Below are 14198 nucleotides of genomic sequence, written 5' to 3' on the forward strand. Positions count from 1 at the left end.
AAAGTAATACCACCAACTTTGATGACGGGCCCGATGGATCGTCATCTTATGGCTCCCGTGTTGCCGCAAGTGAAAGAGCAGGTAAACTCAGATACTTTAACTGCTTCACTGTCCTCCGGAGAACCTACACCACCTCCTCAACCACCATATTTTCCAGGGTTAGAGTCCCACACAGAGCAGGTGGGAACATCTCCTTCCCTACAAATATCTGTACTTTCTGGATAGAGGATTTAGGACAATCCTTGGAGTGACCTAAAGAGCTAACCCCTGTGCAGATGGTCATAGGGCAAGGTTCTGAAGCTCTCCCTAAGGATAAAGAGATCACTCTAAACGATGTATGGCTAAGTATTAACAGTATAGAGTCATCATTACAAAAAACCGTTTTGAAACTATATCAGTTTTCTTCGGATGTAACAGTTAAAATTAATGAATATGATGTTAAACAGGGGGAAACAGCAAAAAAGTTAGAGAAAATAGACCAAGCTGTTAATGCTCTACAAGTTAATGCTGTTTCCAATATAAAAGATGATATGCTGAGTCACGCTAAATTAGAGAAGCTAGAGAATTCTATAAGGGCTAAAAACTTTAGTTAAATTTTCCTGTAACACATTATTTGTCTTCTTTAGAACTCTTGAAAATGTATTTGAGGGATATATTACATTAACTAAAGTGGATACTCTCGAATTAGATAACCTCTATTACATTCCAAGAGCATCTAAAGAAATACTTGAAGAAGGTGAAATGGATAAACTTGTTTCATCTGATAGTTTGAATGTATCACGGTTTCTCGAATCCTCTAAAGATATAATTGATAAACGAGCAACTCTTTTAGTGGTCTTCAAAACAGAGTTGAAAAAACAGGCTATTTTGAAATTATATTTCTTGAAAAAACAAGACCTGTTTTGTGGTTCAACACGTGATAATTTTTCTGGATGTCTCTAGACATACCCAGTTTAAAAGGAAACAATTCCTCCAGCTAAAACCTAAGGAGGTGGCAACTGGAGCAACCTTCTTTTTGAAATTTCCATGCAAGTGCTTAGTCTCGTATGGAAGTGATAAGTATATTTTTTTTGAACCTTTTTTTGAATTTTCTTATCCAGTTATTAAAGGAAAATCTTTGCTGAAAGTTTAATTTCTACTATTAATAACTTTATATATATATTGGAGGAGGGTGTATGATATATAGAGATTAGCCAATTACCGCCTACGATGTTAAATGATAGATAGATTTAATTTCCTATTTAATACTAGCGACCATTATAATGTGGACTATATATGGTTGATTGATTTCCTTTATATGTTACGTTGTATTTTACATATAGAACTTAGTGGATATTCGTGAATAGTTGTTATTGTAATGAATAATCAAATAAAGAATTAATTTTAAAAAATAATAATAATTAAAGGAAATCCATTTCACTTTGCTTCTCTGGCTTTCCTGCAGATTTAATGTTGCTTTCATGCTGGCAACCAGTGGCGTAGTAAAGTTGGAGGTGCCTGGGGTGGTGGCGCCACCCTCCCCGTGCCCCCACTCCTTCCGCGCCTCCCCCCATTCCACACTTGTGCTCTTAGCTAGTGCAAGTGGCTTCTGTAAGCATGCTCCTCGTGCCAGCGTTGGATTCCCTCTGATGTCACTTCCTGGCCCCGTGACCCAGAAGTGATTTAGAGGGGAACCAGACTGGCACAAGCAACAGGCAGAGGTTGTTCGTGCTAGCGAAGATAATACGGAGGTATGTGGGGGAGGGATGGTGCGAAGGTGTGGCAGGGCAGAGAGGTTCCAGCACCCCCACTGATTTCACGCCCGGGGTACTCCACACACCCCTTACTACACCACTGCTGACAACACTTACCTTCCCTTGACAGTTTGAATTTGTTGGGTGGACTAAATGATTTGTGCAAATTATCTACTTTTTTTTTCCTTCTACCTTGATTTTACAGGAAAACTAGACAGTGCAAAAGAAGAAAATCTTGGAATGCATCAAGTCCTAGATCAGACACTACAAGAACTCAACAATTTATAAACCTCAAATGAAGAAAGACAACGCTGCAAAATTCATGTGCATTACATCTTCCCATTTATACTAATTAACCTCTGTTTCTTCTCTGTACTGTCTTTGAAAAAGAAAAATGAAAAGTGACCAAATATTTTATATAAAGAAACCCCTTTTCTATGGAGGTCTGCATAGTACTTAAATCACCTATTTATGTCATCCTTGAAGCCTTCCCCTTTGCCAGTCTGTCCCTGCTTTGCTTTTGAATGTTTAGACTTGGGCTCCTGTATTCCAGTGTATCTTTGCATGTTCATAACAATATTTACTTCGCCACAGTTTCAAGTTTAAAAAAAATAGCTTAAACTGTGTTTGTAAAATGTACAAGTCTACCAGTGAAGGATACCTAACTTGATAATCCTGAAAGAAGCTAGGGTACTTGTAGGTCACATTAGTAAGTTAATTTTCAAAGGGAAAACTTTGTAGTAGTTTCCTTCTGAAAATGTGAACCAGTGGGAGTTTGTATCTATATAATTTATATCTACTTGATAGAAGATGGCAAAGTACCCATTTCAAAATTATGCCCCCAGTGGCAGAAGGAGGAGAGAGACTTTATAAATGAACCTCATCTAGTTGTGTGAATTATGTTTTAACATGGCTAGGTCCATTTGAAACTTTGCCCTTAAATTTTCTCAAGGAAACTGGCATAGTGAATGTAAGATTGTAATAGGCAATAGAATGCTTCACAGCAGCATTACAACAGGCAGATGTAGAGTCTTCCAATTGTTCTAATCTCAGAGGAGATGGGCAGAGATGTGACATTGGGAACAAATTTCAAAGCCTTTAGGTTCAGAAGAATCTTCTCCACTGTACTGTATCCAAATTAACATTTTGTTGGGTTGTCTATTTATTTTTCCTCTTACTACTTTTTTTGCCTTCCACAGGCAATTGAAACTGAGAAAGGGGGGAAGTTGTGAGGACCATGTCATTATAGTAATTGAATACTTGACCTTTCAAGTATACCTCAGGATGTACAGTTAAAGTTCAATATACTGCCCTAAAAAGTTGTACTAGCTGACATCATAAATATGAGGGTAAATTCATTTTAAATAACTGTTAAATAATTTTCATAACTATCATGGCTTTACCTTTTTCTATTAAAGTTTTTTTTTTTACATGAATTTTGTTGATAACTTGTACTTGGTGATAGAAATTTTGAGCATTATAAACAGAAGTTGGCTGACCTTATACTTACAAAATATAATCTTATAATTGATCCCAAATTATGATGAAGTGAGTACCTTTTTCTATTAAAGTTTTCTTTTGTTTGTTAACATGAGTTTTGTTGATGACTTGGTGATAGAAATCTTGAGCATCATAAACAGAAGTTGGCTGACCTTATACTTACAAAATATAATCTTATAATTGATCCCCAATTATGATGAAGTGAGAGGAAAAGTACAGATCAGCTGAGATCTGTCATTGTACCATGAATGAACTTGGGCAATTAAGATGGGTCCATTGACCATTATCTGGCTTTACTGGAGACTGGACCTTCAAAAAGAAACAAACAGGATGGATTGGATCCAGAGGGTGGAAACTAAAATGGTCAGTGGTCTTCATCATAGTGTATGGGGATAAACTTAAAAGATCTCCAATATGTATATTTTGGAAGAAAAGTGAGAGGGGGGGGGATATATGATGGCTGTTTAAATACCTCCATAGTATAAATCCACAAGAGGCAAGACTTTCAACTGTGAAAAGAAGCTGGAATGAGGGGGGGGGCATAGAATGAAGGTGAAAGGGGACAGACTCAAGGGTAACCTAAGAAAATACTTTATGGAAAAGGTGGTGAATTAGTAGAAATGGTCTCAGGGTGGTGATGATGGAGACAGACTGTATGATTTGAGAAAGCTTAGAACAAGTACATAGTATTTCTTAAGAGGAACAGATAGTGGATAGTAGATGGTTTGAATGGGTGGATAGTCAGGATGGTCTTTTGCCTTTAATTTTCTCTTGTCTACAGATCTCTGGGCTTAAACTTATAAGGATCTAGAAGCTGTAAACCTGATTTGTAGAAAGTTTCATCAGCCTTACAGCTTTTGGTGTGCTAGGTCAATGATATTCATTCCCACTATTTGAAAGCCCCTATAGGCCATGTTTTCAGAATATCCCTAATGAATATATATGCCTATTTTATTCATTGCATGCAAATCTCTCATATGCATATCCACTAGAAATATCCTGAAAACCTGACCTATAGGTGAATAGGAACAACTAGCAAAGTGCTTCTTGTTTCCAGTCCCTGGTGGGTGTATTAACATAAGAACATAAGAATTGCCGCTGCTGGGTCAGATCAGTTGTCCATCGTGCCCAGCAGTCCACGCCCGCGGCGGCCCCTAGGTCAAAGACCAGTGCCCTAACTTGAGACCAGCCCTACCTGCGTATGTTCTGGTCCAGCAGGAACTTGTCTAACTTTGTCTTGAATCCCTGGAGGGTGATTTCCCCTATAACAGCCTCTGGTAAAGCGTTCCAGTTTTCCACCACTCTCTGGGTGAAGAAGAACTTCCTTACATTTGAAAGGAATCTATCCCCTTTTAACTTTAGAGAGTGCACTCTCGTTCTCTCTACTTTGGAGAGGGTGAACAACCTGTCTTTATCTACTAAGTCTATTCCATTCAGTCAGTATCTTGAATGTTTCGATCATGTCCCCTCTTTTCAAGGGAGAAGAGGCCCAGTTTCTCTAATCTCTCGTACGGCCACTCCTCCAGCCCCTTAACTATTTTAGTCACTCTTCTCTGGACCCTTTTGAGTAGTACTGTGATCTTCATGTACGGCGACCAGTGCTGGACGCAGTATTCCAGGTGAGGGCATACCATGGCCCGGTACAGCGGCATGATAACCTTCTCTGATCTGTTCTTGATCCCTTTCTTAATCATTCCTAGCATTCTGTTCACCCTTTTCGCCACCGCCACATATTGCACAGACAGCTTCATCAACCTGTCGACCAGTACTCCCCAAATCTCTTTCCTGGGGGGTTACTCCAAGTACTGCCTCGGACATCCTGTATTCGTGTATAATATTTTTGTTACCGACATGCATCACCTTACACTTATCCACCGGCATAGTGCAGGAAGGCACCTCTTCTCATCCCCCCGGTACCTCTTCAAATCTTTGTCTGCAGTATCTTACCTGCTACTCATGCTTGTTTCATCCTTCCTTCTGAGGTCACTTTGTAGGGACTAGAAGTGATGTCAGAGGGAAGGATGAGGCTGGCATGAGCAGCAGGCAAGAGATACTGTTAATGGGCTGGTGAAGATCTGAGGAGAAGTACTGCAAGGAAGGGTGCATGGTGTGGCAAGGGAGTGTGGGGGTGAATGGTACAGCAGTGCCAGACATCTCCACACCAGATGCAAACTTCCTTACTCTGCCACTAGGTGAACTATGTTGATTGCTGTTTCTTCATCTATACTTTGCAGTGACTGCTTTCTTATAGGTTTATTTTGCTTAATGACTGCCTGGAATGGTCTTTAAGCTATTTCTTGAGTAGAAAAGCTTCCTGGCTTATATTACACTACAAATATTCTGTTGCATGTCAAACAGTGCTGAACAGAAGAAAAAATATGGAACCAGATCCTGGACTTCCAAGAGTTTAAAATTGCAAAGCTTATTGGTGTAAAAGACAAATAAAAATGTATCACAATATACTGAAAGTCAAACTCATTCCAACAATATAAACACAATGATTGCACTGCATTAATGATGACCAGACACTACATTGTCATTTAAATGCTTGTTAATGCATATTAAGGACCCCTGAGGAAGGCTAGATAAAGCTGAAACATGGCCTGTGTAGGCTCTGGTCACCATTATTGCAGTGCAGTCATTGTGTTTATATTGTGGAATGAGTTTGACTTTCAGTATATTATGATACATTTTTATTTGTCTTTTACGCCAATAAACTTTGCAATTTTAAACTCTTGGAAGTCCAGAATCTAGTTCCACATTCTTTTCTTCTGTACAACCTGGTTTTTTGTTGTACCTAGGTCTATTCCTGTGGTTGGTAGGTCTGTTTTGGCGAAGTGACCATCCCACAGCGTTTTGCATCTGGAGAATTATGTCAAAACAGTGCATCAGGTTAGACATATGTGTGAACATTCTCCTGGATTCTTACTGGAAGGCTGTGAAGTAGGGAGCCTTTGACTTGACTTTATGAACCAAAGAGCCAGAAACTGTAGGAGTAACCTAGACTTCACATGTTCAGTGGAAGAGATGAAAGAACAAGGTCTGGCTTAGTGGAAGAACCGTGCTGCATTTGTGTTGTACCAAAAACAATTGGAGGTTGTCTGTAGTAGAGAGAGGTAACCGTGTTGAATCCACTGGGAAACAGTGATCATAACATGATCAAATTTGTAGCAACATTTAAGCATGACTACGATAAATAAGGAAAATGGTTCATTTCATTTTATAACTGTTTATTAATTTTATACAAACAGCAAAACAAAACATCTTAAGAAAAATCAACAAACAGCACTTAATACTATGTCAAATTCATGAAACACCCCTAACCCCTCCCCAGCTGTGCATGAAGAGTATCAAAATAATATATAAATATGAAGCCATCCTAAGCTCTAATGGTCTCTAACAAACAAATCCAATGGGCTCCAGATAAGAACATATCTTTAAATAAATGAGTTTCACCTTTCTGCTCTGCCAGCATTCTTTCATACTGATAATATAGCACAGTGTGTCCCACCAGAATGAGAAGTTTAGATGATCCCAATTTTTCCAGTTTCTTGTAATTAACTGTAACCCAACTCCAGACATTACAAGAAGAAGTTTATCTTTATGATCATCAAGTAGACTTTTAGGCATTATTGAGGTATCAAATAAAACAATCCCATATGATAATGGAATAGGAACTCCAAGAATTGTTATAATTTTGTTTCGTATCAATTTCCCAAAAGCCTGGATCAGTGGACAATGAAATAATAGATGATCTAATGTACCTAGTTCAACAAGTTGACCATGCCAGCATTTATTAGAGCATGTATTATCTAATTTTTGTAACCTCACCGGAATCCAAAATATTCTATAGAGTAAATAGTACAAAGTTTGCCTCTTAGCAGCAGGAAAATGGTTAAAAAGCAGCTAAAAGGATTGGCAATAAGGGTTAGGACTTCAAATCAGGTATGGACATGTTTAAAATACCATCGTGGAAGCCCAGACCAGATGTTAAGTTATATAACTCTTGTATCCCACCAACTCTCGCATTCAGTGGTTCAAAGTGTTTAACAAAAGACTAAAAAGAAAAAAAGCAGGAAAATGATACACTATATGGAAATAGATAAAGAATCTTCTAAATAAGTTTTTAAATTCTTTTGAAAAGAGGGAGATGATTGAAGCTCAAAGGGCAAGGAAGGCCAAAACTATGACTTGATAGTATTTTTTTTGTACTTAATCCCCGAGAATGATGAAAAAAGTTAAAAGTTAAAATGGGTCTCTAGATCGAGGAATGCTGTGTTTTAAAGAAAAAAGTATACGGGGACTGTTTTCTTACTCTTTGTGACTCTGTGCACAGTGTGCAGCGCTGTGTGCATCTAGTACTGCTATAGAAATAATTAATAGTAGTAGTAATAATAATAGGAGACCCAGCAAGTATTCTGCGGTACATCCACTAAACATCTTAAACACAATACAGGCTAATTTAAAAAGGATGCATGCCTGTACAGGGAGCCAATGAAGAGAAATCAAAACAAGTGAAACTCTTTATCAAATTTTTTCAAACAAAATATAAGTTTAGCAGCAGTTTCCTGAAAAAGTTGAAGTATAGAATGCAACTTGACTGAAAGGGAAGTGTAGAGACTATTAAAGTAATTCAAGTAGGACAAAATGAAAGCCTGAACCAAGATAGCTAAGTACTTCTCATCAAAGAAATAACAGCAAAATTGGCGTCTGAACTATAGGATTATATAAATGTGGTCTGAACTATAGGATTAGCTTGAGATTCAAAAGGAAGTGTGGTATTTAGAATAATGCCCAGTACTTTTAAGGTATGCTCCATTGATTTTCGTTATTACAAGTTCATCTGGAATTAAGGAAGTACAGTATAGTAATTTGATCCATTCATAGTAATTTGGTCTTATCCTTATTTAAACTGATTCCATGTATAGTTATGTAGTGTTCAATTTTAGAGATACATTGGCAAACATAGCCACATGTAACGGACTGACTGGCACTAGTAAAAGCATATCTGCATAATAAAATTTCACATCCAAAGCATTGAATCCTTGGTCAAAAAAAGACATACAGATATTAGAAAATACGAGATAATGTGGATCCTTGAGGATCTCCATGAGGATGAATCCAGGTCTCTCAAAGGACCCCATCATCATCTTAACCACATGTCTTTGGTCAAAACTTTATGAAAACTAGATATATCAAGCAGGCTTAATTTAAATAAAAGGATATTATGATTGACTGTCAAATGCTGCAGTACAATTGAATTCTGGCAAAATTGAAGCACTTCCTTTTGACGAGAGATCTTGCATATAAATTGTATTGCACTTTTTGTTGGCAAAAAAAAAAAATCTAGGTGTCATCGTAAATAATATGCTGAAACCTGTCCAATGTGTGGTGATGGTGGTGGCCAGAAACACAAACAACATCCTAGGAACTATTAGAAAAGGGATGGTAAATAAGACTATTGTAATGCCTCTGTCGCTCCATGGTCATCATATCTTAAAAAAAAAATAAATATATATATATATATAGTGGAATTGGAAAAGGTTCAAAGAGCAACCAAGATAATAAAGGGGATAGAATGCATCTCGTATGATGAAAGACTAAAGCGGTTATGGCTTCAACTTGGAAAAGAGATGGCTGAGGGGAGATATGATTGAACGGGGCCAAGTGAATTTATTTTTCACTCCATCAAAAATTACAAAGATTAGGGCAGCAGTTTTCAACAGTTGGTATGCATGCCTCTCTGATGTCAGAATTGACGTCTGAGGTGAAGTCTTGTGGGTCCGGCACTTGTATGCGCCTGGCCTGGCTCAGGGAGGCAGGAAGAACAAGATTGCAAAGGCAACGCGATTGACTCGCATTGCTTTTACGATCTACTGGGCCTTAGAGTGTGTTGTGGGCAGAAAAGAATAGAGAGATGATGCTAGGCATGGAGGGAGAATAGGGACAGAGACACAAAAGGGCAATACTGATCACGGGTACAAAGAGAAGGACACAAAGGGTAGATGCTGGACAGGATAGATAAGGATGCAGAGGGAAGGTGAATATGAAGAAAGAAGATATGACAAATAGAAAAAAAACAGAGAGACTGTGCCCAAAGTGGAAAAATAAAATACTGAAGATGACAAAGGTAGAAAAAAGTATTTCATTCTATTTGAATTAGAATGTTTCTGTGTAGAAATCTTGCAACAGTTCAATTATTATGTTTTCTTATTAGGTGTTGCATTAGAGGGGCATAATCAAAAGTGTGCCTAAGTCTGAGGTTGGAGGTTTTCTGCAAGATGTCCACAAACCCGGTAGGAAAAATGCCCACTTTCAAAGCTGCCAAACATCTATCTTTTATTTTTGAAAATGAGCTAGGTATAAGTTTTGGTCCTTAGTATGTCTACCTTTTTTGCGCATTTTCAAAAATAAAAACGTGCATTTGAAAAATGTACAAAAGCAAGTTCTGCAGACTATCCACCAACTAACTACCTTATCTGATTGTGGTAGAGGAAACCCCATCAGTTGAGCCAGTTTTGGGGATTCCTGACAGCTCAGCTGATAAGGATTCCCCCTGCCAGGATCAGCTGAGCCTGGAGCCTTACACCCCTCTCCCTGACACCTGGGATCTCCCCGGTATCTTTGGATGAGAAAAGGGCAGAAGGGAAGCCCATTTCCTCCTGCCTACAGGACCCCTGATGCAAATGACAGGGCTTCCTCTTCCCAATGTATCTTGGGATGCAGTGGGCGGGCCTGAAGGCCCTGATTGGCTGATACAGAAACTGGTCTACCAGGGGAAGTGCATTGAGGTCTGTCAAGAGTTAGTGTAAGCAAGACTGCTGTGGTTTGTGATTTCTAAACTAAACCTTAAGTTTATATACTGCCTCTTCTCCACAGATGTAGAGCTCAGCACAGTTTACAAGAACTTAAATATAGGAAGAGCAGAATAAAGGGGGGAAGAGAAAGGGTAGGGGATGTGTGAAGGGGGGAAGAGAAAATTATATTTTTGTGAAAAGCCAAGTTTTCAGGTGCTTACGGAATAGTTGGAGGGAGTTCAGGTTCCGTAGTGGGACAGTAAAATTGTTCCAATTTAATCCTGACGGACCTCAATGCGCTTTCCCCTGAAGATGTCACAGATCTGCTTCAGTTCCATGCTGACTGGCTATAAAACATTTTAATTGGAAGCTCCTCACATTTTTTTTTTCCCAGCAGAAATGTAGGAGCCTCAACCTCTGCTGAGACTAAGAGCCAAAACTTTAAAACTTCCCAAAGCAGAGGAGCAGCTCAGAGGTTAGGGTAAACTTACAAAAATAAAGTTTGCTGCCCTAGCACGGTGGACCTGGAGAAGCAGTTTCTATTCCAGAAACTACCTGCCGATGGGAACGTATTGAGGTCCATCAGAGTTAAATTTACATCAGAACCTACAGCTGTTAAAACGGAGGGAACCATATTTGCGGGGCACAGAGGTCCATCAAAGTAGATCCATGGGGTCTTGGGGGGGGGGGGGGGGAAGACATTGAAGCCCCTCAAAGTTCGTGGGGTATGCAAAGAGGAGCGTATTGAGGTCCTTCACTGTTAAATTGAAATCACAAACACAGCAGTCAAATTAAAGATCTGCTTCCAGGTTTGCAAGGGGGAGCCACTGAAGTACGCCAGAGCGCGCTGAGATCCATTGGAGGCGAATTGAAACCAGAAGCCACAGCTATCAAAACTGAGGGAAGCCGATTTTTAAGGAATGGGCGGGGGGTTGTGTCTTTTTTTTTTTTTTTTTACAGCTAAGTCCCAAATGTGAAAGACAACGTAGGAGACGCAGATGCTCTGCGACTCCTACCTACCTTTCCCCAATTTGGCATACTTTCCTTTCTCCACATAGCCCACCCTACTTTCAAATTAGATTCTGAGATAGCCGGCAACCAGTCCCAGGGAACTCTTCTCCGGCGCCCCCCTCCCTTCTCTGAGGCATTTTCATCGCCTCTGCCGGAAATAGGAAGTCGCGTCAGAGGTGGCGGGATGTTTGAGAAGGAAAGCGTTGGTGACAGTGGCAGGCAATCTGTGTGAATTGCTGTTGCCGGCGACTTCAGAGACAAACTTGAAGGTAGGACGGGGGAGCAGGGAGTGTGAGGACGAGGAAGGCGCGGGCGGGGAGGAGAGGGGGAGAATGGAAGCAAAGGAAGAGATTCTAGGCCGCGGGAGGGTCCTTGGTCTTTGAATACGTGTGTAGAGGGAAGCTCAAGTGCGTACTCAGAAGTGTTACTATACAGCGCTGCAGAAATAAGTAGTAGCAGCACTTCACCTCAGATGTGTTTTTAAAAAAAAAGAAATTTCCGGTAATTATATTCTAAATCACTTCAAGTATTTCACTGTTATGAGGAAGTAAAACTATTTCTCCTAAAAGAGAAAACACTTATTTTGGGGTATTTTAAAAATTGAACATACTTTTGTGTTTTTTTGTTCTTATGGGGAGGGGTTGGTAGGAGTGTGTTTGGTGACATATATAATATAAACTTATATGTCTGTACATATCTATAGATGTTAAATAAAATTTCAATGAAATTCATTTATTTTTTAAAATTTATATACCTGGTAAACCTAGATGATTTCCATATAACATACATGAAAAAAATAAAACAAACAAACTGTATCATCATAACGTTCTACCCCTGATTTAATCTGTTGCATATTAGTACCGGTAGTTGCCTTACAGAAATGCAGATACAAAGAGATGCGTTTTCAATAATTTCATTAAACCATGTCCTATTGGCACACAAATGCAGCTGACCCAACAAAGCATTCAACAATTTAACACCTGAGATACAAAAAGCAGATGCTCTAGTATCTGCATATCGTGCCTTAACCACCATGTCTAATAACATAAAAATGTCCATAATATGCTGACTCCAAATTCACCTTAGGAAAAGCAATGTGAATGCAGCCACCAGCAAAGTTTATTTTTAGCCTCTGTACTTGTGCAAAAGGCCTCGGCACCTATGAAGTAGGCACTGTAGGTGGTGTGTGTATATTATTTAATTGCAATTTTATTTAAAAGCAGTAACCCCCTCCTTTGCAAAGCTGCAATAGTGTTTTTAGTGTCAACCACAAGCCCCTAGAGGGGTCAGGTTGAGCTAATTTTCAAGGCTGTCAGCGATTCCATCAGTTTTTGGGAAGAGCCTCTACCCAGAGATCATATCAAGGGTTTAGACAGAGCTACAGAAGCTCTAGGGCTAGGTGACCTTAATCCTCTGGTTCTCGCACTACAGCAGCCTCCAAGAAATCCCAATGATGTCTGGTCAGTTGTCCTGCCCCCGCAGATAGGCAGGAGGTTGTTGGCTTATAATGGGGAGGCTTGGGAGCTGATTTGCTCGGACCACTGGGTGCTAGACATCATTCAAGAAAGTTAGAAGCTTGAATTCTGTCACTTGCTCCCTGATCTATTTGTGAACTCATACGGCCAGAATGCCAGAGTTTCAAATTCTGGGCAACGGTGACAACTCTTAGATATTCGGGCCATAGAGCCAGTGCCTCCCGAAGAATCGGGCTTGGGCAAATACTCTGTATACTTCATAGTACAAGAAAGAAGACTGGAGACGAATTCTTGATCTGAAATCTGTCAGTGCAGCACTAAAAGTGCTGTGGTTCTGCATGGAGATTGTTCAGTCATTGTGGCGGTGGCTCCAGGGGAATTCTTAGCCTTCCTGGACTTAACGGAGGCCTATCTGCATATTCCCATATTTCCAGAGTACAGAATGTTTCTGAGATTTCATGTTTTAGGGGAGACGTTTCCAATTTTCTTTGCTTCCTTTTGTCTGGCAACAGCACATAGTAACATAGTAGATGACGGCAGATAAAGACCATCCAGTCTACCCAACCTGATTCAATTTAAATTTTTTTAATTTTTTCTTCTTAGCTATTTCTGGACAAGAATCCAAAGCTCTACCCAGTACTGTGCTTGGGTTCCAACTGCCGAAATCTCCGTTAGAACCTACTCCAGCCCATCTAATCCCTCCCAGCCATTGAAGCCCTCTCCAGCCCATCCTCCCCCAAACGGGCCATATGCAGACATAGACCGTGCAAGTCTGCCCAGTACTGGCCTTTGTTCAATATTTAATATTTTCTGATTCTAGATCCTCTGTGTTCATCCCACGCTTCTTTGAACTCAGTCACTGTTTTCCTCTCTTTTGTAGATTTTTTTCATTTGCATCAGTGAGTGAACTCCACAGTTTAAATAGAGCTTTACTTTGATCTTTTGAACCACCTTTTTTAACATTAAAGAACCTCAATTTAGCCGCTTCTGATATGTTTATTCTATTAGAAGTAGATCCAAAACTGAGCAACTTTGATCTAAGTATAAATTCTTGTATTTCCAGACTTCAAATGTGGGCTACCTCTGTTCAAATGAAACTTAGGGCTCCTTTTACTAAGGTGCATTAGGGCCTTAATGCGTGGAATAGCACGTGCTAAATTGCTGCGCACGCTAAATCTTAATGCCAGCATTTAGCTGGCTTTATTCTAGAAGTGTACCGTGCGTATGCTAAAAACGCTAGCACACCTTAGTTAAAGGAGCCCTTAATGCAGCCAAGACAAAATTATTATGGTTTGGTCCAAAAATTGAACAGTTACCTCTCTCTGTAACTTTGAATTCTGGAGAATCTTTAAAAAAATTGAATTTTCATGTAGAGTTCTGGGCATAAAATTGGACTCTTCTTTATCATGTCAATGTCAAGTTAATCATCTTTCAAAGAAATGTTTTTTCAGCTTACGAATGTTAAGGAAAATTAGACATCTGTTTCACCAGCAACATTTTGCGGTATTGGTGCAAGCTATTATCCTAGCACAATTACCGTACTTTTTGCTCCATGAGATATACCTGATCATAAGACGCACCCTAGATTTAGAGGAGGAAAACAAGAAAAAAACCATTCTGAACTAAATTCTCCCTGCCAAGCTCTGCACTCTGTCCTCCCCTCTCTGTACCCTGTTCCCCTT

The 14198-nt window shown here is 39.5% G+C and overlaps 2 protein-coding genes across 6 annotated transcripts in view; both read left to right on the forward strand.

The window, feature by feature from the left end:
- LOC117365110 (tropomyosin alpha-1 chain) overlaps nt 1-3271 on the forward strand; it is a 175562-nt gene extending 172291 nt beyond the window's left edge. For both annotated transcript variants that reach the window (XM_033955079.1, XM_033955081.1), the window contains one exon: nt 1939-3271. In XM_033955079.1, coding sequence (XP_033810970.1) covers nt 1939-2021 — 83 coding nt within the window. In that variant the 3' untranslated portion in view covers nt 2022-3271. The remainder of the gene's footprint in view (nt 1-1938) is intronic.
- Nucleotides 3272-11007: 7736 nt separating this feature from the next.
- Nucleotides 11008-14198, forward strand: part of MELK (maternal embryonic leucine zipper kinase) — a 204196-nt gene continuing 201005 nt past the window's right edge. For 2 of the 4 annotated variants that reach the window (XM_033956774.1, XM_033956776.1), the window contains exon 1: nt 11008-11310. The gene's annotated coding sequence lies outside the window, so the exon portion shown is untranslated. Of the gene's footprint in view, nt 11311-11415; nt 11543-14198 lie in introns of those variants that run through there. The other 2 variants (XM_033956777.1, XM_033956775.1) reach the window with 2 other exon arrangements.

Source organism: Geotrypetes seraphini, chromosome 8, assembly GCF_902459505.1.
Source record: "Geotrypetes seraphini chromosome 8, aGeoSer1.1, whole genome shotgun sequence".
In the NCBI taxonomy this organism is placed as follows: domain Eukaryota; kingdom Metazoa; phylum Chordata; class Amphibia; order Gymnophiona; family Dermophiidae; genus Geotrypetes; species Geotrypetes seraphini.